The sequence below is a fragment of the Melopsittacus undulatus genome, chromosome 2 (assembly GCF_012275295.1).
Source record: "Melopsittacus undulatus isolate bMelUnd1 chromosome 2, bMelUnd1.mat.Z, whole genome shotgun sequence".
In the NCBI taxonomy this organism is placed as follows: domain Eukaryota; kingdom Metazoa; phylum Chordata; class Aves; order Psittaciformes; family Psittaculidae; genus Melopsittacus; species Melopsittacus undulatus.
Window position 1 is genome coordinate 105,918,054 of NC_047528.1, and position 18,980 is coordinate 105,937,033.

At 37.1% G+C, this 18,980-nt stretch overlaps 1 protein-coding gene across 1 annotated transcript in view; it reads right to left on the reverse strand.

Moving 5' to 3' along the window:
* Positions 1-18,980, reverse strand: part of CADM2 (cell adhesion molecule 2) — a 607,168-nt gene that overhangs the window by 114,175 nt on the left and 474,013 nt on the right. Inside the window, exons 4-5 of the mRNA XM_005144493.3 lie at positions 3,396-3,548; positions 891-1,028 (exon numbers count right to left, since the gene is read on the reverse strand). Coding sequence (XP_005144550.1) covers positions 891-1,028; positions 3,396-3,548 — 291 coding nt within the window. The remainder of the gene's footprint in view (positions 1-890; positions 1,029-3,395; positions 3,549-18,980) is intronic.

Genomic DNA, 18,980 nt, shown 5'->3' on the forward strand with positions numbered 1-18,980 from the left:
CTGTGGAGATGTGATTAAGCCTTCTTTTATAGGAAGCTTTGCCCACCCATTTGCCAAAAAGGATTTTAAACCATCACAGCATTTCTGAGACATGGACTACAAAACTAAGTTTTAAGTAAAGAACTTAAAAAGTGAAAGAGAAGACAGAAAAGAAATAGATACCTTTATATGCAACTCTTTCCTATTTTCCTGCATCGTCAAAGGCAAACCCATACCTTCAGATTTGGTTTTAGTCACCCCATGACTTTTCAGTTACAGCACACTTTGTCTAATTCTCCCCAGTCCTTGTGAAGTTCTCCTCAGCCCCTTTAAAGTCTGTCTTCTCCCTGCTCCTCACCACAGACTCTCAGTATCCTTGCCTCAGCTGCAGGTTCCCAGTCTCCCTACCAAGATTTCTTCAATTGTTACAACCTGACTCTTCCGCACCAAAGCAGGCTCCATAACTCCCCTATTGGAAAAGCAATCTCCTGTCTCCTCCAGATGGTTCTGCCTCACCCAGTCACTTAGAGTGTAACATAAAACTGGCAATTGACCAACTGAGACGTGTCATATTAAAAAGGCAAAAAGAAATTAAAAGGTAAAATATATGTGGTGAACGGTATGGCTGTGATAACAATAATCCCTGAAATATTTCTCTATGAAACTGAGTTTATTAAGCTGAAGAGAGTTCAAAGTAATTAAAAACATCAGTTTCTACTATGTGAAGAAATAAAAAGATAGTTATATGAACAATCCAGTAATTCACAATCATTTCCTTATTTACATACTATCACTGATTCATTTAATGATTAAATATGAGAAACTTTACAAACATGAATTAAAAAATCCAATTCTACATAATGCAGAGCTTTGACTATTGGACCAAGTGACATCAAAGTTCTTTTAAATACCTTTAACTTCTTTGTCATTCTTGAACCATCTGATGTCAGCTGCTGGTTTACTCCCAGATGTCTTGCAAGTAAGCTGCATCCTCTCTCCCTCCATAACTGGTGAGGTAAATCCAGTGATTTGTGGCTTCTCAGGAACACCTAACAAGCAAACAAGCAAAATGGCAGCAACTGGCACTATCAGAGACAAGAATATATGACCAGCATAAAGTTCACTTCCTTATATGTTCTAAATTCAGGAAATAATTCTTTGCCCTGTCAGTGAATTGTTTCCTATTGCAAATAAAATGTCAATCTCAACTGTAGGTGATTCTAAAGGTTTAAAGAAAACAGAAATTACCTATTTTTCTAGGAGAAACAGGCTATATTTTAAAAACCATCTTATCTATGTATATTCTGCATGAGGCTCTATTCTGAATTGTTATTATAAGTTTTAAACTGGTCTTCACAGCAGGAAGAAATACAGCTGTGAAAATAAAATGTGACTGGCAACAGAAAGCTGAACTGATCTAAGTTCAGCAAAGATATTTAAGCATTAATTATGAAGATTTTCAGACAAAAGCCAAAGAAAAGTGAGGATGAAAATAAATGCAGGAGTTTGTTCATACATTATCTTCAGACAGTAGTTATAATCACAATTCCATCGGCTAATGGAGAATTCCTCAGCTGAATCCCAGTTCTTTAAAGGAGGAGGTTGGATGATCATGACATACTATATGCATAACATTAAATTTGGAAGTAGCTACTTTTCTATGAAAAAAGAATTGGGAAAAATTTAATCAGTGCATGTATAAATCCATTTGGCTTCTGAAAACACAAGACTAACCTATTTTAAAGTGATACTGATGACCGTAATTTTAAAATCCCTGAAGATGTCATTGTTATAACTTGCATCTGCAGCTTTTTGACGCATTTGTATTTGTGGCTAGATAAAGGGATCACTCACAGTAATTGATCCTGTACCCTGTGTTTCACAATTTGCTTTGTTTACATCTCTTTTCCAAAATGACAGATTACGTACATAAAACCCAAGCAGCAGTACCTATCGCAGAGTACATTTCTGTAATAAATCTGCTCCTCTCTTTCAGGACAGAAAATGGTGTCTACTATAATACCTTGACACTTAAATCTTCTAATCCATAACAGAGTAGTCAATAAAGAGATTATTAGTACATAAAAGGATAGTTTATCTGATTAAAAGATGTAATATGTTTCAAACAGAATACATACCCTTCTCAGACAGAAGGAGCTCCAAGAGTTTAAAATGTTACTTTGAAATAGAAATTTACAAAATGAAAACAGATCAGCATCTTAAAAACCTCACAGCTTTCCTTCTTGGAAAGCATGTAGCTGATGTGTGGAAATTTTCACTAAACCCTCCCACAGAAGGAAGGTAAATGTAAAAGGCCTATGAAAAATAAAGTTACTTTGGTTGATAAATAGTGGCTAGCTGTTATTTTTGTGTTTGTAACTCCTTTCTATGTCTTTCTTTAATTTAAAATGTTGAACTTGTCTACTCTTCTACTGTTTAGATCATGAAATGCCTCTCTACAGAGAGGATTAACCACAGGCAGTTGTATTCCAGAATATTCTGCTTTGAGTGGGTATTTTTTGTCCTTAATGGCAAAATTGTGAAGAGTTTTGTACAATAGTCTCATGGGGACAGAAAAGGAGATGTATTTTATATCCTATGCACAAACAGAATTCCCTGGCTGGATTAATGTGAATATTACTGGTGCAGAGAACATCTCACATTAGTCCTATTAAATTCAACTGTCTTGACTGTCTACATATAAAAATAAAACAAAAAGAAAGAGTTGAGTTCAGGGACAGAAAAAAGAGAAAAGAACAAAAATCAATCTCTAAAATCATATAACCTCTTAGGTACACAGGTTTGTTTCAATGAACTATAGCAATTTTGGCTGATTGGGCTACTGACATTCATAGACTCATATAAAGCTTTGAGAAGAAACTTTATTTTCTGGGCATCTCTTGAAATCTATTGCTTTTCTCTGTGTATCTGTAACCTTTGGAGAAAACAGCAGAGCACTTAGAGTATAAAGTATAAAAGAAGCAGCAAACCCAGTGAAAACAGAATGAACCAAGAAAATGCACAGCTAAGGAAAAATGATAAAGCTCTAAAGCCCCTTTTGATGTCATGCTTTTTGATTTCACCCTCTTTTCCTACACAATACATTGTTAGGAGGTGAACGCATGCACCTTCTTTGCACTTCTGATGCCTGGGATGTAGAGGCTATGTCCATTTTACTGAGCACTCATACTTTTGTATTTGTGTGTTCCCTAATTCATTACCCTGCCACAGTGCAAACAGTAAAAGCCATGTTATTTTTCAGCACAGCAATATGAAACAATAAACATCAGGGAAACAAGATCAGACATTTACATTTATCTTCTGCCAAGCTTTAGAAAAGTTCATTCTTATCATAATTTGCCAAAAGCCTAAGAAGTTTAATACTTGCTTCTTTATGCTCAGCTACTTAAACTTACCAAGAACGGTGAGAAAAGCCTTGGAAGTTTTGACAGGCATAGTAAATAAAGAGCAGGTGTACTGCCCTTCATCCGACAGAGACACATCACTGACACTGATACTCAGCTCATGCCATGAAGCTCGGACCAGCTCAATTCTGTTGTCCCTCAGAGCTGAAAAACAAAAATTCATGTTATAAGGTAAGAAAGAGCATATTAACAAAGTGTGGTACATTACACAGGAGTGTCTATGAAGTAGCCCAGTGAAATCACTTCCTAGAATACAGGGATACGGACACAGTTGTCTCCATGTGCATAGCAGTTTGTTTTCTCTGAGGAATAAAGTACAAGAGTTCAGCACACTTTAGAACAGTGTACTGAGTGACTTGTATATAAATGCAGAAACTAAGGAACTTTAGTTACCTTTGTCCTTTCTCTAAAAAAACCCATCATTAATTTTGATTTCTGGCCCCCAAACAGCTTTGTTCAGTGCCTAAACCAACTCTTCCCTAAAATAATTTTCTTTTTCATATATTTACAAATGTGGGCAAATATTGAGAATCCTTTTTCATTTACAAACAAACAATTTTTTCAACTACAATGTCTAACATTGCATACCTTGCCTACAGATTTTTCCCACATCCATCACTACTCATATTGAGCTGGAATATCAGATTTCTTGAATGCTGTAAGGGTATATCTTATTATGACTATATCAAAAGTTCCATGCATATATAATGTATATAAACATAGCTTAAATATAAAATATATACTATATAAAAATATAAATATAAAATAATACAACTATAAATAATTATAAATATTATATAATATAATATAAAGCTATTAAGTATAAAGATATAATTGCATATAGTGGTTTTATGTTTTTGATTTTGACTAAAAATCTGATCTTCTGTCAGAAAATTCTTCCTAACAGAATTTTGTTTGCATGAAAATCACTAAGGGAAGAGGAGCAGGTAGAGTGACTTAAATTCAAAATGTAACTTTGAGTAATGCTTTAAAATTTAAAATACTTTAAAGCCTACACTTAGATTAACCCACATTTTATATTGAAAACCAGTCAAAACATTCCCAAACATCCCATTTCTCTGCAGTAAAGCTGTTTCAGGAATCTACACATGTTCATCAAGTCATTCACAGCATAGAAATGCTTGCACCATAAATAAGTAAACACTGTAATTCTCCCAAGCAAACAGTAAAAAAGCCTCTATAACTCAGAAAGTTTTTTTGTATACTTCTAGATTCAAATCTTTGACCTGACAGTACTTGAATCTTCAACGAGTCTGATTTAATAGTAAGCCTCTGAAAGTCAAAATTAAAATGGGACTATCATAATTACTGGGAGAGCTATGCTTTAATCTGTGATAAGAACCAAGACGTTCTATTCTCCAATGCTGTTCTCACCCAGCTCTTCCTATAGTTCCCAAAGGCTCTTAGATTTGCTTCTCCTAACATTTATAACTTCCAATGATAAAAACACAGCTTTACTGTGCTGCTTTTACTACTAGATCTGTATGTTTCTGTGCCATTGCAAGGCTCCAAGAGCTGTCAATACAAAAAGATTTACACCAAAATAAGCAGCTAACACGAAGATTCAGCAAAAATGTCACTTGAATTTGTTGCCTTCTAAGGCTCCCGTTCAGTTTTCTTTACAGTGATCTCAAGCTGAATTCCCTGGTTACTTCAGGGTAGACCTGATAAAGCTTGACTTATTCTTTGCAGGGTTTGATGACTGAAAGGTGACAGCTTCAGCAGATCTAACGTACAAGCATGCCATTAACTGCTAGAAGGCCCATTAAAGTGACTGAGATTGTGTGTAACATTCAGAAAATAACTAAGATACCTTCTGGCCAGCCACAACAAGAAATAAATAATTATGTATTATATAATTTAAAAAGTGTATAATGATGGAAAATAAATGCAACATTAAAGCAAAACAAGCAAAAAAACCCAAAAGCTACAAAATGAGAAACTATGTGTATACCGATAAACTGACACAACAGCCAAAAAACCAAGCTCAAGAAAACAAAAAGCACACAGAAGCAAGCTTCTACCAGCCCAAATAGCAGGCAAAGCTGATGGCTGCTTTACTAGCCAAAAATCCTCACAGCAGTGAAGCTATTGCTAATCTCCATGGAAGTAGACGGGGACTTGGAATTCCTTTCTCAGCTTTTCAGTTCTAGTCAGATGCAAATTGAGCAGACATAGGAATGGCAGTTTCACATCACTGATGTCTCATAAAAATAATTTTCAAAATAACCCAATGCTTCCACACTGTTTGATTATCATCACACCCAGATATACATCAACTGGAGATCAGTGGAGGAAATGGAAAAAAACCCAAAGAAAACCACCCAAAACCCCCTCAGTACCTCATAATTTAGAAATGGTGACTTTTGTCTCCCCTTAATCAGAAACAATTTTAAAAATAATGCAGTGTATCATCTTACATCATATTTTATTTTGTAATAATTTTCAATTGCTACTGCCTTGTGATAAAGATTTATGTAGCTGTTGAAACATTTTTGTATAGCTGGGGAATGTGCAGAATTTCATGCACTAAAAAGAACTGTAATGAATGCCACTTGAGCACAAATAGTCTACAGATGATGCCAACAGCACACCATTTTGATCCTACTGGTAGAGAAAAAAGCAACTGAAATATAAGCCACTTGCATCATCTACATTCCTACTGCTCCCCTGCCTCATTTTCTCCCGTCCACAACTTTTGTAACCTTTGTACAACACAGAAACTTCACCTCAGTCAATTTGCTGAAAAACTGGAAAAAACAACCACTGATCAAGAGCTGAGATCAGATGTTCCAGGTTTCAGCCCGGAGTGGACTTTTATTGAAAGAACAGGGAGTTTGGTAATGGAAATACCAACACAGAGCCTTTGCAAAAAATGCTGCAAATAGCACTGACATAATACACCTCTGCAGGAAAGCTGTTTGTCAGAAGCATTTTCATAAGTGCTAAGTTTAAATGCAATTAATCAGCTGTGCCATCAATTTCAAACCTAAACATCTGTAAGCCTTCCTGCCTGCACAGATTTGACAGCAAACCAATGAGAAAACTCTACTGCTATTGCCTAGACAAGCAAGCACCTAGGTGGAGTCTCTGTAGAGTCTCATTTTCAAACTTCATACCTACATCCATGTCTATACTCTTAGTTATATCTGTTCAGAAAGACACCAGTTCCTCTTACAAAATTGACAGCTGTGATAGATGCCAGATGTTCTCTTTTTTATTTATTTATTTTCGGTGTTAGGTGCATTTTGCTAAAAGGGTGAAGCTGGATGAGAGAAAAAAGTGCCTGCCTAACTAACTGTCTAGTCTTTGCTTTCTCACCCCTGGGCAGGGGATATGAGGTGACTGCTCCCTTGAGACAGCAAATGAACAGTTGGTGGCACAGGAGAAGCCAGAAGTACTTCTAGCCAGCTAGCAATCTCCAGGCATGAAGTCTTGAGAGGCACAGGGGTCTTGCACATGGGATATTAAACCCTTGCCAAGCCTGGCCGATGGAGCAAAGAAGCCGGTGGAGCCTGAACACAAGCCAGCTACTGAAAAATATCAAATGACAAGTAAAAGCTTGGAGGAGAAGTCATTCTTCTCAAGGGGCTGGTGGATGGCAAGGAGCTTTATTTACGATACCCTGTATTCGATCTCTTTCAGCAGATCTGAGTTCTTAAAGTCTGATCCCATCTAGTTTATTATTCTCTGTTTAAAAGACATGAGCTTCAAAAGCTTTCTGACAGCTTTTTGACTGCTCTTTATTTGAAGTGATAATTGCCCCAGCCAGGGCAATTTTACAACAAGGTTCAAGCCAACTTGAGGCTCTACCATAGTAGTTTAAATAAAGTACCACAAATGTTCTCTCTTATTTAATTAACATCTGGAAAGAAAGAAACAGAATATGTATGGGAACATTCTGCAAGAATTTGCAGTGTGATACACACTCATAAACAGATTTCTTATATACTGTAATGTCCATGCAATATGAACAGCAGCAAATATGTCTGGCTCCCCACAAAAGGCAGCAGGAAACACCAAGCTTCTTTTTAAAGTGTCTCATACTAAAATACAGCTACTGTGTTGTACAAAGGACACAGTATATATTCCTTCACTTTTTAAGAAGCTTATATGAACAACTCCACTTGTATTCCATGGGTTGTTTCTGATATTACTTATTAGTTGTATTGTGGTAGTGAGCAGGCAGCTCAGGTGAGCACAGAAATGGAAGTTTCTTTCTTAAAGACACTACAAGCTCCGTCCTCACTTAACTTGCATGCTTTCCTTGCCTCACTCCTATAACAAGAAATGTAATTGCATTGTAAATTCCAATATGCCCTAAGTACTTTATTTCAGTTTTCTGTAATTTCCAGGCACATATGATGTAGTTAATTTGCAAGGTATGAAATAATTATGCATAAAATACTTGTTCCTAAGCAGACACACTTCATTTACTTTACCTGTCATTCTCCTTTTCTGTGGAAAAGATTTCCTTTCAGAACGTTTTCTGGCACAGAAACAAGCAACCTTGAAATCTGCATAGTTTAGGTTATTATGGGTAAAAGATATAGGCATGTATTTCAGCTGCATTAATTAGCAATTGTTGAGACCAAAGATCAATGCACTAAAATGGTCTCCTTGTTCCCAGTATCAAATACCTGTACTCTATTTTTTTCAGAGAAAAACAGAATAATCATATGGAGTCACATAGTGAAATCTTGCAATAGGAATTATATCAAAGAGGGAAAAGTAACTTACAAATTCACATTGTCATGAGAAAAAACAAAAAAAGAAAGGCATATTTCATATGGGGCAGAAAAAGCAGTTGGACCTGTTATTTGTAGTAGCCAGACAGTCACATCTCTAATGTTATTTCTCTAAAATGGCTACATTTTATTAGTATTTTGAGTCACATACTTGAAGAATAGGGGGAAAAAAAAAACCCAAGCCAACAAAAAAACAAGCAAAATAACAGCCCCCCCAATCCTCCAGAGTAACTTGCAGATGTTTTGACAATACTAATGTGACATGCTGCTATCCAGGGATTCACTCAACAAAGTTTTCTTCTTTTATGTTAGAGCTGTTCCCTCTGTCATGGGAATAATGTGACCATTAGCTGGAACCAGAAAGACATCTGATACTCTACAGGTCGTGCTAAAGTCCCAGAAATTTAATACTTGCGACACGGAAACAATCCCCGATTTTCAGGGTCCAACTTTCTGAATGCAGTACCATCATCAAATCTGAAGTCAATTTCAAAGGATTTATATTGTGTTTCCAGATATGCCTGGATATACTTGAGAATACCTTTTGATCTGCTCCTAATTAATTCAATACATGAAAATGCCTATAGGGATGATCTAACAGCACTCTCTTATAGTTGTGTATCAAAATCTGTCAGGCCACAGACCACCACCAGGGAAGGAAAGTTAAAGAGACAGAAGGGAAATATATAGGAAAACAAACTGTTACTGTATTGAGTCTTGTAAGCCTTCATAGTTCCACTCAAAACATTTCAACATCCTTTGAAAAAATCATATACTCATTATTCTGTTGCTGTATGAACAGTTTGCCCATTTCCAACTGATACACAGTTATCTTATTGATGCCAAACCTATCTAGTAGGTACTTGCATGGCATCTGAACTCCTAATATTTTAAAACTTGCCAACTATTTGTATGTGGAAAGAAAATCCTTTCCCTTCCTCTTTCATTTCCAGTCACACAATCTGATTATTTTCATACAGGGACAGACACAAGGCTAGGGTGGCAGCATGGATATTCAGTAATCATGTTTTTTATTTCTTCATGTGGTGAGGACATTTTTACCTCCACTGGAAATGAACATTGCTTCTGTGAAAATATCACTTTTGCTTTTATTACCAGCTGGTCATGATTCCAGCAGTGTCCAAAGGTCAGAAAGGCAGCTGATCTCTTAATCAGTCTAGAGCCACGACAGGTCTCAGTAGTGGCACAGAATCACTGGAATTGAGTCTGCTTTCACAGGCACAGGGAAAGGCACTTGGTAAATACATAAGAAGTTGCTATTCAATCTATTAGATTGGCTGACGTATGTTCCATTGGAGTCTTTTAAAGATGACATAATTTATAAGTAAAGCTAGCAGAAATAACAAAACCTGGAGGTCACAGATCTTTGTGATCTGTATGAAGAGATCTTCGGCTAATTGGCTGTGAACAGTATTCTGCTTGATATTTAGAATACCTTGTTACTTTAAAATATCTGTATTTGCATATATATAATTTACATATAACTTAGTACATTCTGTTAGATATCAGTATATGTATATCTGTAGACACATGATGATTTTTCCCCCATTAGTAAAGTGATCAGCAACACAACTGAGCTCAAACAGACTGCATCAAACTGCATCTTTCTGTTCTGCATCCCTCAGATGCTGTGGATATGTCAACTTCACTGAATTTTCCAGCCCATTAATGTATTTACTTATTAAATTCAGGGCATCACTGAGTTCCATAGGTGTTAGGTAAGGTTTTTGAAATGGAAGAACAGCATAACAATCCTCAGAGATTAGTTTTACTTTAATTTCAATGCATTTCTCTTTGTCTATGAACCCTTCTTAAATACTCGGTAATCAAAGGGAAGAAACAACAGGGTCAATAAGAATATATTTCTTCTACCTCTAATCATCTGGTCATCTACTTTATGCTCTGGCTTGCAATCTAGTAAGAAAAGACTAGACTGTTTTCAGCTCAGAAATACTGCTGAAATCTTTCATTAGCTTATTTAGAGAGTGTCGTGGTTTAAAACCCCACCTCAGTCTCCCTCTCACTACACACCACCCCCTACCCCCCTTCCCGTTCCCAGAGGGATGGGGAGGAGAACCGAAGGAATGCAACTACCACAGGTTGAGATAAGAACAGTTTAATAACTAAGGTATAACACAAATCATTGCTGCTACTGCTACTACTAATAATAATGATAAAGCCAATAACAAGTGAAGAGAATACAACACCTCACCAGCCACCGACCCATAACTCACCCCACCCTGCCCGACCAAGCACCGACCGATACCTCCTCCATCCCCTAGAGCTCCAGCCCTTCCGGGTAACTCCCGGTTACATCCCGGGTATGACGTGCTATGGTATGGAATACCTCTTTGGCTAGCCTGGGTCAGGTGTCCTGTCTCTACTTCCTCCCAGCCTCCCCTCCTTCCCTGGTGGAGCATGAGGCTCATGAGTCCTTGGACAAACCAAACATTTGAGCAGTAACTCAAAACATGCTTGCTATCAGCAACCACTCCCAGCCCAAAAGTCAAAACACAGCACTGCACCAGCTACCGAGAAGGAGAGAAAATGACTGCTACTGCTCAAACCAGGACAGAGAGAAATCTCCATCAGCAACCCACTTCTCCGTGTTATATCTCAGACTTTTTTGCATGTTGGATAATGCATATGTCAAGGAGTACAGCAAACTGCCTTTATTAAAAGAGGTGCTGACAGTCTCACTGAAGGATCTTCTCTGTGCTTACTGCCTTGAAAAGGCCAAAACACTGGGGACCCAGAACCTGTTCATACACTGTTATCCATTATTTATCAGGGTGAGCTGTATTTACAGAAAAGCCTTAGATGCTTATAAAGCAAATCCAAAAAAAAGCAAGGTAATTTCTTCAGTGAGACAAAGACAATTCCTACAATATGGATAAAATGAAAACAGTCTAAGGTGACTTAGAATGATTTATGATCTTGAGCACATCCACTAAGTGAGGTTTCTCCAACTGTTGCCAACTGACAAAAGAAGGCCAGGATGATTATATGCCCTTCATGAATGGAATAAATATGGTAAAAGTTTCCTGCATACCTTATTTTCTGCATTGAGTTACATTTTCTCTCACAATCATTTTCTGTATTCTCTTCAGTTTCTCTCTTCTGAATATTAACAAAACTTGGCAGTGTGCAAAAGAAGAACCTGCCTTTTATGGTGCTTATAATGACTGGTTTTGGTCCTAAAGAGGCACTGCACGTATGTTCGGCTTGTCGCTTGAAAATCATAAGGATAATATTTATTGTCCAAGCATGTCCTAGAAGATCTGCCTCACTTTCACATAAGAAATTTAAGTTTCAAATCCTTCCAAAACATATAGGTTTTGAACTTTGAAGATGCTTTATTGTTTTGGTATTACGTTTAACTGTGCCTCCCCCAAATAAATGAAAAGTCACATCAGTCTTTGTCTTACAAGGTCTGCTCATCTGGTTCCCTTTGCAAAGGGGAATTACAAGATTTCCTATTACACTAATGTATCTGGACATGTGCCACAGCATGGTAGCCTATCAAATCTCTAAAATCATACTTCTCAAATATGCCGTTACAAAAATTAGAATTGCAGAATGATCTGGCAAGGTTAGAGATGGTCAGAATTAAAATAAATTAAATTAAATAGATAAAAGTAATTGGTAATCTTATATAGCAAGTTGGAGACTGATATTTTGAAAGCAATAATACAGGAAAGAAGCCCTCAGGATTACAGAGGAAATTACTTAACTATGTGTTCAAATGCAGCACCAGTCTAAAACCGATGAATCCTATTCTGGGTTGTACTGATCCTGGCAATTATGGTAAAAGGCAAAACTAATGCTACAATATTCCAAAACTGCATACATCATACTGTGTTATATATTGTAAATTACAGACAGAAACAGGCTCTCAGTTGGAAAGGTAATTTCTGAAAGCCTAATGATGGAGTACTAGTGCATAATACTACAGAAATGAAAATAATACAATGGAAAGCTGTAATAACAGTCCATACCTACCAAAGAAAATACTAATAGAAGTTAGATTCACACACACACAGACTTTTGAGGGTAATACTGAAAACACAAACCAGTCTCTCTTAGGCTAGTGAGAGTTTATTGTGAATGAGAAATACTAGATAATGATATTATTGAAAGAGAAGGGATAAATAAATACTGATCCTTTTGCAAACTAAGACAAAGATACATGGGTTTCCAAGTTTGTTCTTCCACGAAGACCAGAGCAGGCAATTTCTCATGCTACTGATGTTGATACTAATTACTGTGTTAGCAGTACCTAAATGATTGCTGACCAAGGCAGAGTAAAGCTTGTTTAGGTATTAAAAACTGTCTAACCAAACAGCAGAGAGCTCTGCTAAGACAGTCTACATATTTTAAAGAACATCAGTTACAGTATACTCACTTTTTCCTCAAGAGACTGCCCTTTACAGTCACTGCTGGTGACCCGCATGCACTGCCTTTATCTTTGGAAGCAAGGAATCCTAAAGAGTGGGGAACACAGAATAATGTGGCCAAATTTTACACTTAGCATCGCTGGAAATCCAGTTTCTTCTCAAACTGGCCATGTGCATTATGGTTTTCGTATGTGTCTGCAGCTTACCATGTCTTAAGGAAGCTGCATAACTGAATTATAACTGTCTTTCTCTAATCTTGTGGATGATGATATTATAGTTCTGCTCATTCCCTACCTAAACTTAATGATTCCATCATCCTGCAAATGTTTTTAGTGGCATGAATAAGAAATACTCATGGTAAAATCACACTAATAGTATTGCTTCAGATTTCTTGGAAAGTCATGGTCCTAGCCAAACAAATTTCTACAGTGTCCGGTCCTAGCCAAACATCTCAGCAGAATTTGGGGAGACTTCCTTACTTATTACTGATCCAAGAGAAATCTCTCTCCAAGTGAGAACAGCTATAAGATGCTCCTGTTCCTTCTGCACTTCTTGATCACTTTTGTAGATGCATAAATTAACATCATTCTTCCTGCAGCAGATGGCTACATTGGCCAGACATGTAGTGGGAACACTCATTCATGCTAACCGCATTAAGAAGTCAGACTCCCTAAACTCCTGCTGCAGTCAGTGGAGCAAGACAGCTTCCTCCAGAGGCCAATTAAGAACAGGTCACTACCTTGAAAATATTACAGAACCTGAACAAACCAGAAAAAAATCATCAATGACTGATGTGTGTATCTGCAATAAATCCAGCAACTGATTCTAATACCAATGTAGAGTCAAATACTAATGTGTATGTCAATACCGAAGATATTAGTGTGTTAGTGATGGCTTGCAGAGCTCACTATTGAGGGAATTGAAACATGGAACAAAGTATCAGGAAAGATCTGAGATAAGGCTAGTGCAATTCCAGAGAGGACTCTCAGAAACCTCTTTAGCAGTTTTAACATCTTTAATGATACAACCCTTTAAGGTTTTATGAGGTCTCTCATATAGCCTAGCAGCAGATAATCTACCTCTGAACCACAAGAACACAGATGCTTCCTTTTCTGAGGGATTTGTCTTACGTTTTCTAAATGAAGGTATACTCTGAAGGAAACTATGAACAAGAAATAGTGATGAAAATAGATAATTAAGGGATGAGAGCATCTCTCATACAACCAGTGACTGAAAGACTTGGATTGCTTAGTATGAAAAGGCACCAAATCATGAACCAAATTCAAAAGAATGGGTAGCAGAACATTCTAGACCTCTAATTTTGTGAGTAACATGCTCTAACTGAACACAGCTGGAAAAAAAAGTTGGGCTAGGTGACCTCCAGAGGTACTTTCTGATGTGAAACATTCTGTGATCTTGTGATTCTAGATGGCTTTGGAGTAAAGAACCTCTGTATCACAAAATTCAGTAATATGACCAATCCGGAAACACCAACAAAAAAACCCTTTGTTGGATATTCACTAAGATTAATCTTCTTTAGTTTTTCCCAAGTGATTTTCTGCTCATGGAGGTTTTGGATTTGCACTTAGTTTCTGCAAATATGCTTCTTGTGCAGCTCTGTTCTATAAGAATGGCTTAACAAGCGCAGCAATACAGTATGTGGAGCACAAAGAGGTGGTCACCAAGTGCTACAGAATATTATTTGGAAAAAAACACAAATATTTGACACACAATGGCACAGTGTGTCAATATTGATAGCCTCACTGAATAAAAACTCTACTATGAATAAAGGCATTATTTAACAATCAGTAGACACTGGCAGTAAAAGATGCATGGAAGCATGGTACCATTGGTAGCATTTATTCCTGGTATTTGACATTCTGGGGGCCATTCACATACACTGGATATACCTGGTTATACTAGAAGCACCTTGTCCATGGACAAAAAACAGCTGAATACATCATGGCTTTTGTGTTTAAAAAAATACTGCTAGATTTTTCTTTTTTTAAAAATTGGGGGAAAATATTCTTCTGGTTGTTTGTTTCTGTAGTTCAAATTGAAGAAGTAGTAAAGGACTGAAGCCACTAATTTGACACAGAAATTATATATAGAGAGTAACTATCATTTACAGCTACAGAGCTAGAGAATGCTACTTACCTCTCACACTTAAAACAGATGATTAATAACGCTGGTTCTCATACTACACTTTTCACAACTGGTATAGTCTGAAGACTGATTAAGAAACCACCATAACAAACCTGTCTTCAGTTTATTAGCTCTGAAGGACAGATTTTTATATCATAATTGTGAAATTAATATTTCAAAATTGCATGGAGTTGTTCCAGTGTTAACTGCTTTTTCTGGCTATTTTTAATCACTGTAAATCACTTAAGTATTGGAGACAGAGTCTAAGAAGTGTCTTTGAATTTACTGTGTACTACTGAATTGTATATAGTAGATCAAGAGTGACTTCCAGTTCTGCTTCACAAGCTGGCTGAGACATGGCACCAGCAGAGGAGGTATTTGGCCTTCAGGGGAGTGGATGTAACTCTGCTCTTTCTTGAGCTTGTCAACAAAGTGCCCATCAGAGGACATTAATTGCACATTAGGATGATAATATGTTCACAGCATCCAATGGAACAGAGAATGTTGAAGTAACAATCTGCAACACTGAATACATTAATGTTTTTGGTATCTAATTTATAATATACCATTTTTAATTACACTGTGTCCTTGATTCTTCCTTCCATCTCATCTCTTCACTTTAGAGCCAATTCAGTTAATTCCTTCTTACCTACCTACTCAACATTTTCCTTCTCTCCAGGCACAAAATTTAAGATCTCTTATTTTAAAATTATTTAGAAAAATAAACCTGTTGTCTACACACTTGACTTTCTTTTCCCATCTTACTCCTGGTAGACTCAACAGCTCTGGAAATATTCCAGGTATCTAATCCACATTCTGATTCTGTTTTTCATTTGCTTGCAAACTCTGCCAAGTTTGATTCTTTCCTCAGATCCTTCTCTTGCCCTTCTTTAATCAGGGTGCTTACAAATTCTTCAATAAAAACTTCCTAAATTGAATTCCATGTTTAATTTATTTCCCCTATAACTGCCTTTAGCATACTCACTATACGCTTATCTTCCAAGAGGCAATATTTGTCCTGCCTCACTGATTTCATCCTTTCCTGATTTTTATTATTCTTATTCTTCATTGTGCGAGGTGTTCCTGTCCATGGCAGGGGGGATGGAACTTGATGATCATAAGGTCCTTTCCAGCCCAAGCCATTCTACGATTCTATGATTTATCTTCCTTCCTTCTTTTTCTTTGAAATCTTTCCTGACTCCACACATAGGTGGGTGTCACCACTCCTTGGAATAAGCTGTCTTTGACTCCACTTGTTCTTCCATCTAGTCTTTTCCCCTTCTCCTCATCAATTTTTTAATTGTTAAACTGTTGGCATCTCTCTTAGTAACAATTTCCCCATTTTTTGTACTAAATAATTTTGTTTCCTTTGTGTGATAGGTAATTTCTCTATGACAATTAAACTGCTAAAAGAAATTATAAGACTGGGATAAGCCAATTACATATGAAATATACATTGGAAATACTGATTAGTAACTCTTGAAAAGTGAACGGCACATAAAATGTATTCTTTTATATTTCTAAATATAAACTCTAAAGTACACTTTATCTTTTCTGTAACAGAAGTGCAAAAATGTAACAATTGCAAGTTTAAATTATTTTGCAGTTATCAGCATCTTGAGCTATATATTAGGATGAACACTGCCAGCAGGTCTGCTCTTCTGCTCAGCACTGGTGAAGCCACATGTGAATTACTGTGTCCATTTCTGGGCTCACTCAAATGCAAGACAGACAGAGACATACCAGAGTACAACAAAGAGCAACAAAGGTGATTAAGGGAATGGAAAATCTATCACTTAAGAAGAGGCTGGAGAAGAGAAGGCTTAGGGGGTTCTCATAAATGTTTATAAATATCTGATGAAGGAAGCAGAGAAGGCTGATGAAGGGAGTAAGGGAATACCTGATGAAGGGAGCAAGGCAATTCTTAGCAGTGTGTACTGACAGGCCCGAAGGCAATGGGTACAAATTGAAATGCAGGAAATTCAACTTAAGCACAGAAATAAATATTTTACCCTAAGGGTGGTCAGACACTGGCACAGGTTGCTCAGAGAGGTTGTAAAGTATCCATCCTTGGAGATACTCAAAACCTGAGTGGATAAGGTCTGGGGCAACCTGCTCTGGCTGACCCAGCTTGGGCAGGGTGGTTGGACTACATGATCTCCAGAGGCCCCTTCCCAGCCCAGCTGTTCTATGATTCTCTGATTCATACAGCTTTTACCTATATCATAGTTCTACAGAAAAATAAAACAATAAAAAAGTTTTCAAGCATTCCTCTCCTCCTTTTTGGCTTTTAAATTGTTTTCTTATAATTAACAACTGATATCCTGAATAGCACTCTGCTGAACTGTACTGAACACAAAATATGAGGACTGTCCATCTATAGAGATAAGCCTTACTCAGTATTGTTAAAATGGAGATTAATGTGATCTCCTCTTTAAATGAGTGCTGTTCCAAGTAGGCCCTCCCATGAACACATCTTCTCATGGAACAAAAAAGGTTTTAAAGATCTTAGATTGCATCAGTGAAAATGCTTTCAGTTACAACAACAGAACAGGAGAAGCTGAAGAGAAGGGAGCCTGCCAGACATTCTCAGTGTGTAGGTACAAATGAGCTCTCGCATGCTCCAGGATCATGTTCGAGCGGACCTGCTCTCGTCTGCTTTCCCTACCTGTAGGATATCAGAAGCTTGAGCCCCCAGGAAATGTTTGCATCAACACTGAATTACAGCATCATGGTCAGAAATAACAACAAGAACAGAACTTTGGAAGCTCTGGCAATGTAGATATTCAAGTTTATTGAAAAGCTCAATAAATTACCTCTGTACTGAGGGTTAATTTCCTCATTGAGGAAGGATGTTACTGCTAGCTAGAAATTGAATACATTTCCTCCTCAGACCAGCAGTCCCATGGCTTTATCAGGATTCAGCTGGAACCAAAGAAATCTATTTAAAAAATCCCTAGTAGACAAAAAAAAAATGAATTCTGTAATCCAGTTATTAAAGGTGCAGTCGTGAACTACCTGCAAATGCTTACTTGCTGAATATGCTTTTGAACTCTCTAAGCTTGACAGACAAGAATCATATTGGATTAGTTTATTCCTAAGAGGTCCATTTTGAGAGCGGAGGGAGGGTAGGGGGGGGCAGAAATAAAATCACACAGCACTTACTAACCCTCTATTAAAACTCTGAATTAGAAAAATAAACCCAACACAAAACAACATCAATAATTTTGGAGAAAAATGCTCAGAGATGATACTTTCTCCAGTATTTCCTACATTTGAAACTTTATTTGTATATTTAATTTTCTCTAGTTGTGTCCTGTAAAGTATGACTGAACAGTGACAGACTAAAAGAAAATAAAACACACACCCCCACCACCAAAAGCAAAAAAGAAAAAACAGTTCCACCACAAACCTACCAATTTAAGACTACTGGCAGATTTCACTATACAGCCAGGTGGAGGAGGGTAATCAGAACTGTATGGATTAATGCTAACTCAAAGGCACTGTAAGTTCTGCAGGAGACCATAGGGAAACTCCTACTGTAAAATCATGAGCTTTATGCCAATAATTAGCAATGTCTGCAACCAGGTTGATCTCCAGTGGATGAAGACAAAACAAAATCCCCATATGCAAATCTGTCTTCCTAATTCTACCAAAAGACATAAACCATTAAAAGGATTAAAGTCAAAAAGGGGCAAAAAAATACTTCGTCTCCATCAATAGCACTTTAGAGGATAAAGTTCCTTAGCGACTGCCTAAATTCAGAGAAAGGGACAGGGAGGAGAAAAACCATGGAACTAATTGAGGATCTGGCCCCAGTGTGTCTACAGAGCCAAGGCAACTACAGATGAACCTAGATGAAACATTACTGACTGCAACAACATAGGATGGGAATGATGATTACACTGCTTTGCAATGTGATTTGCAGTAGCTAAAGTGACATTCTGAATTATTCTATGAATGTAGTTGCTGAGCATCCATTTTAGAACTAAAGATATATTGTTCCCTGTGAAAATGAAATCAAAGACTTGACTCTGATCTCCCCTATTATGAAACAAATCACAAAATGTAAATCAAGTACCATCTTGTAAAGTGATCTCTACTGGAATAAATTTGGCAGCTGAGACAGACATGTCAAAAAGCCACTACAATATCTAAGCACTCACTGGCACTCTGCACCATTATTTGGTCTCTGATATTTCTGATAATTTATTAGGTAACAATGCCTAGCTGTAGTTGTAGGT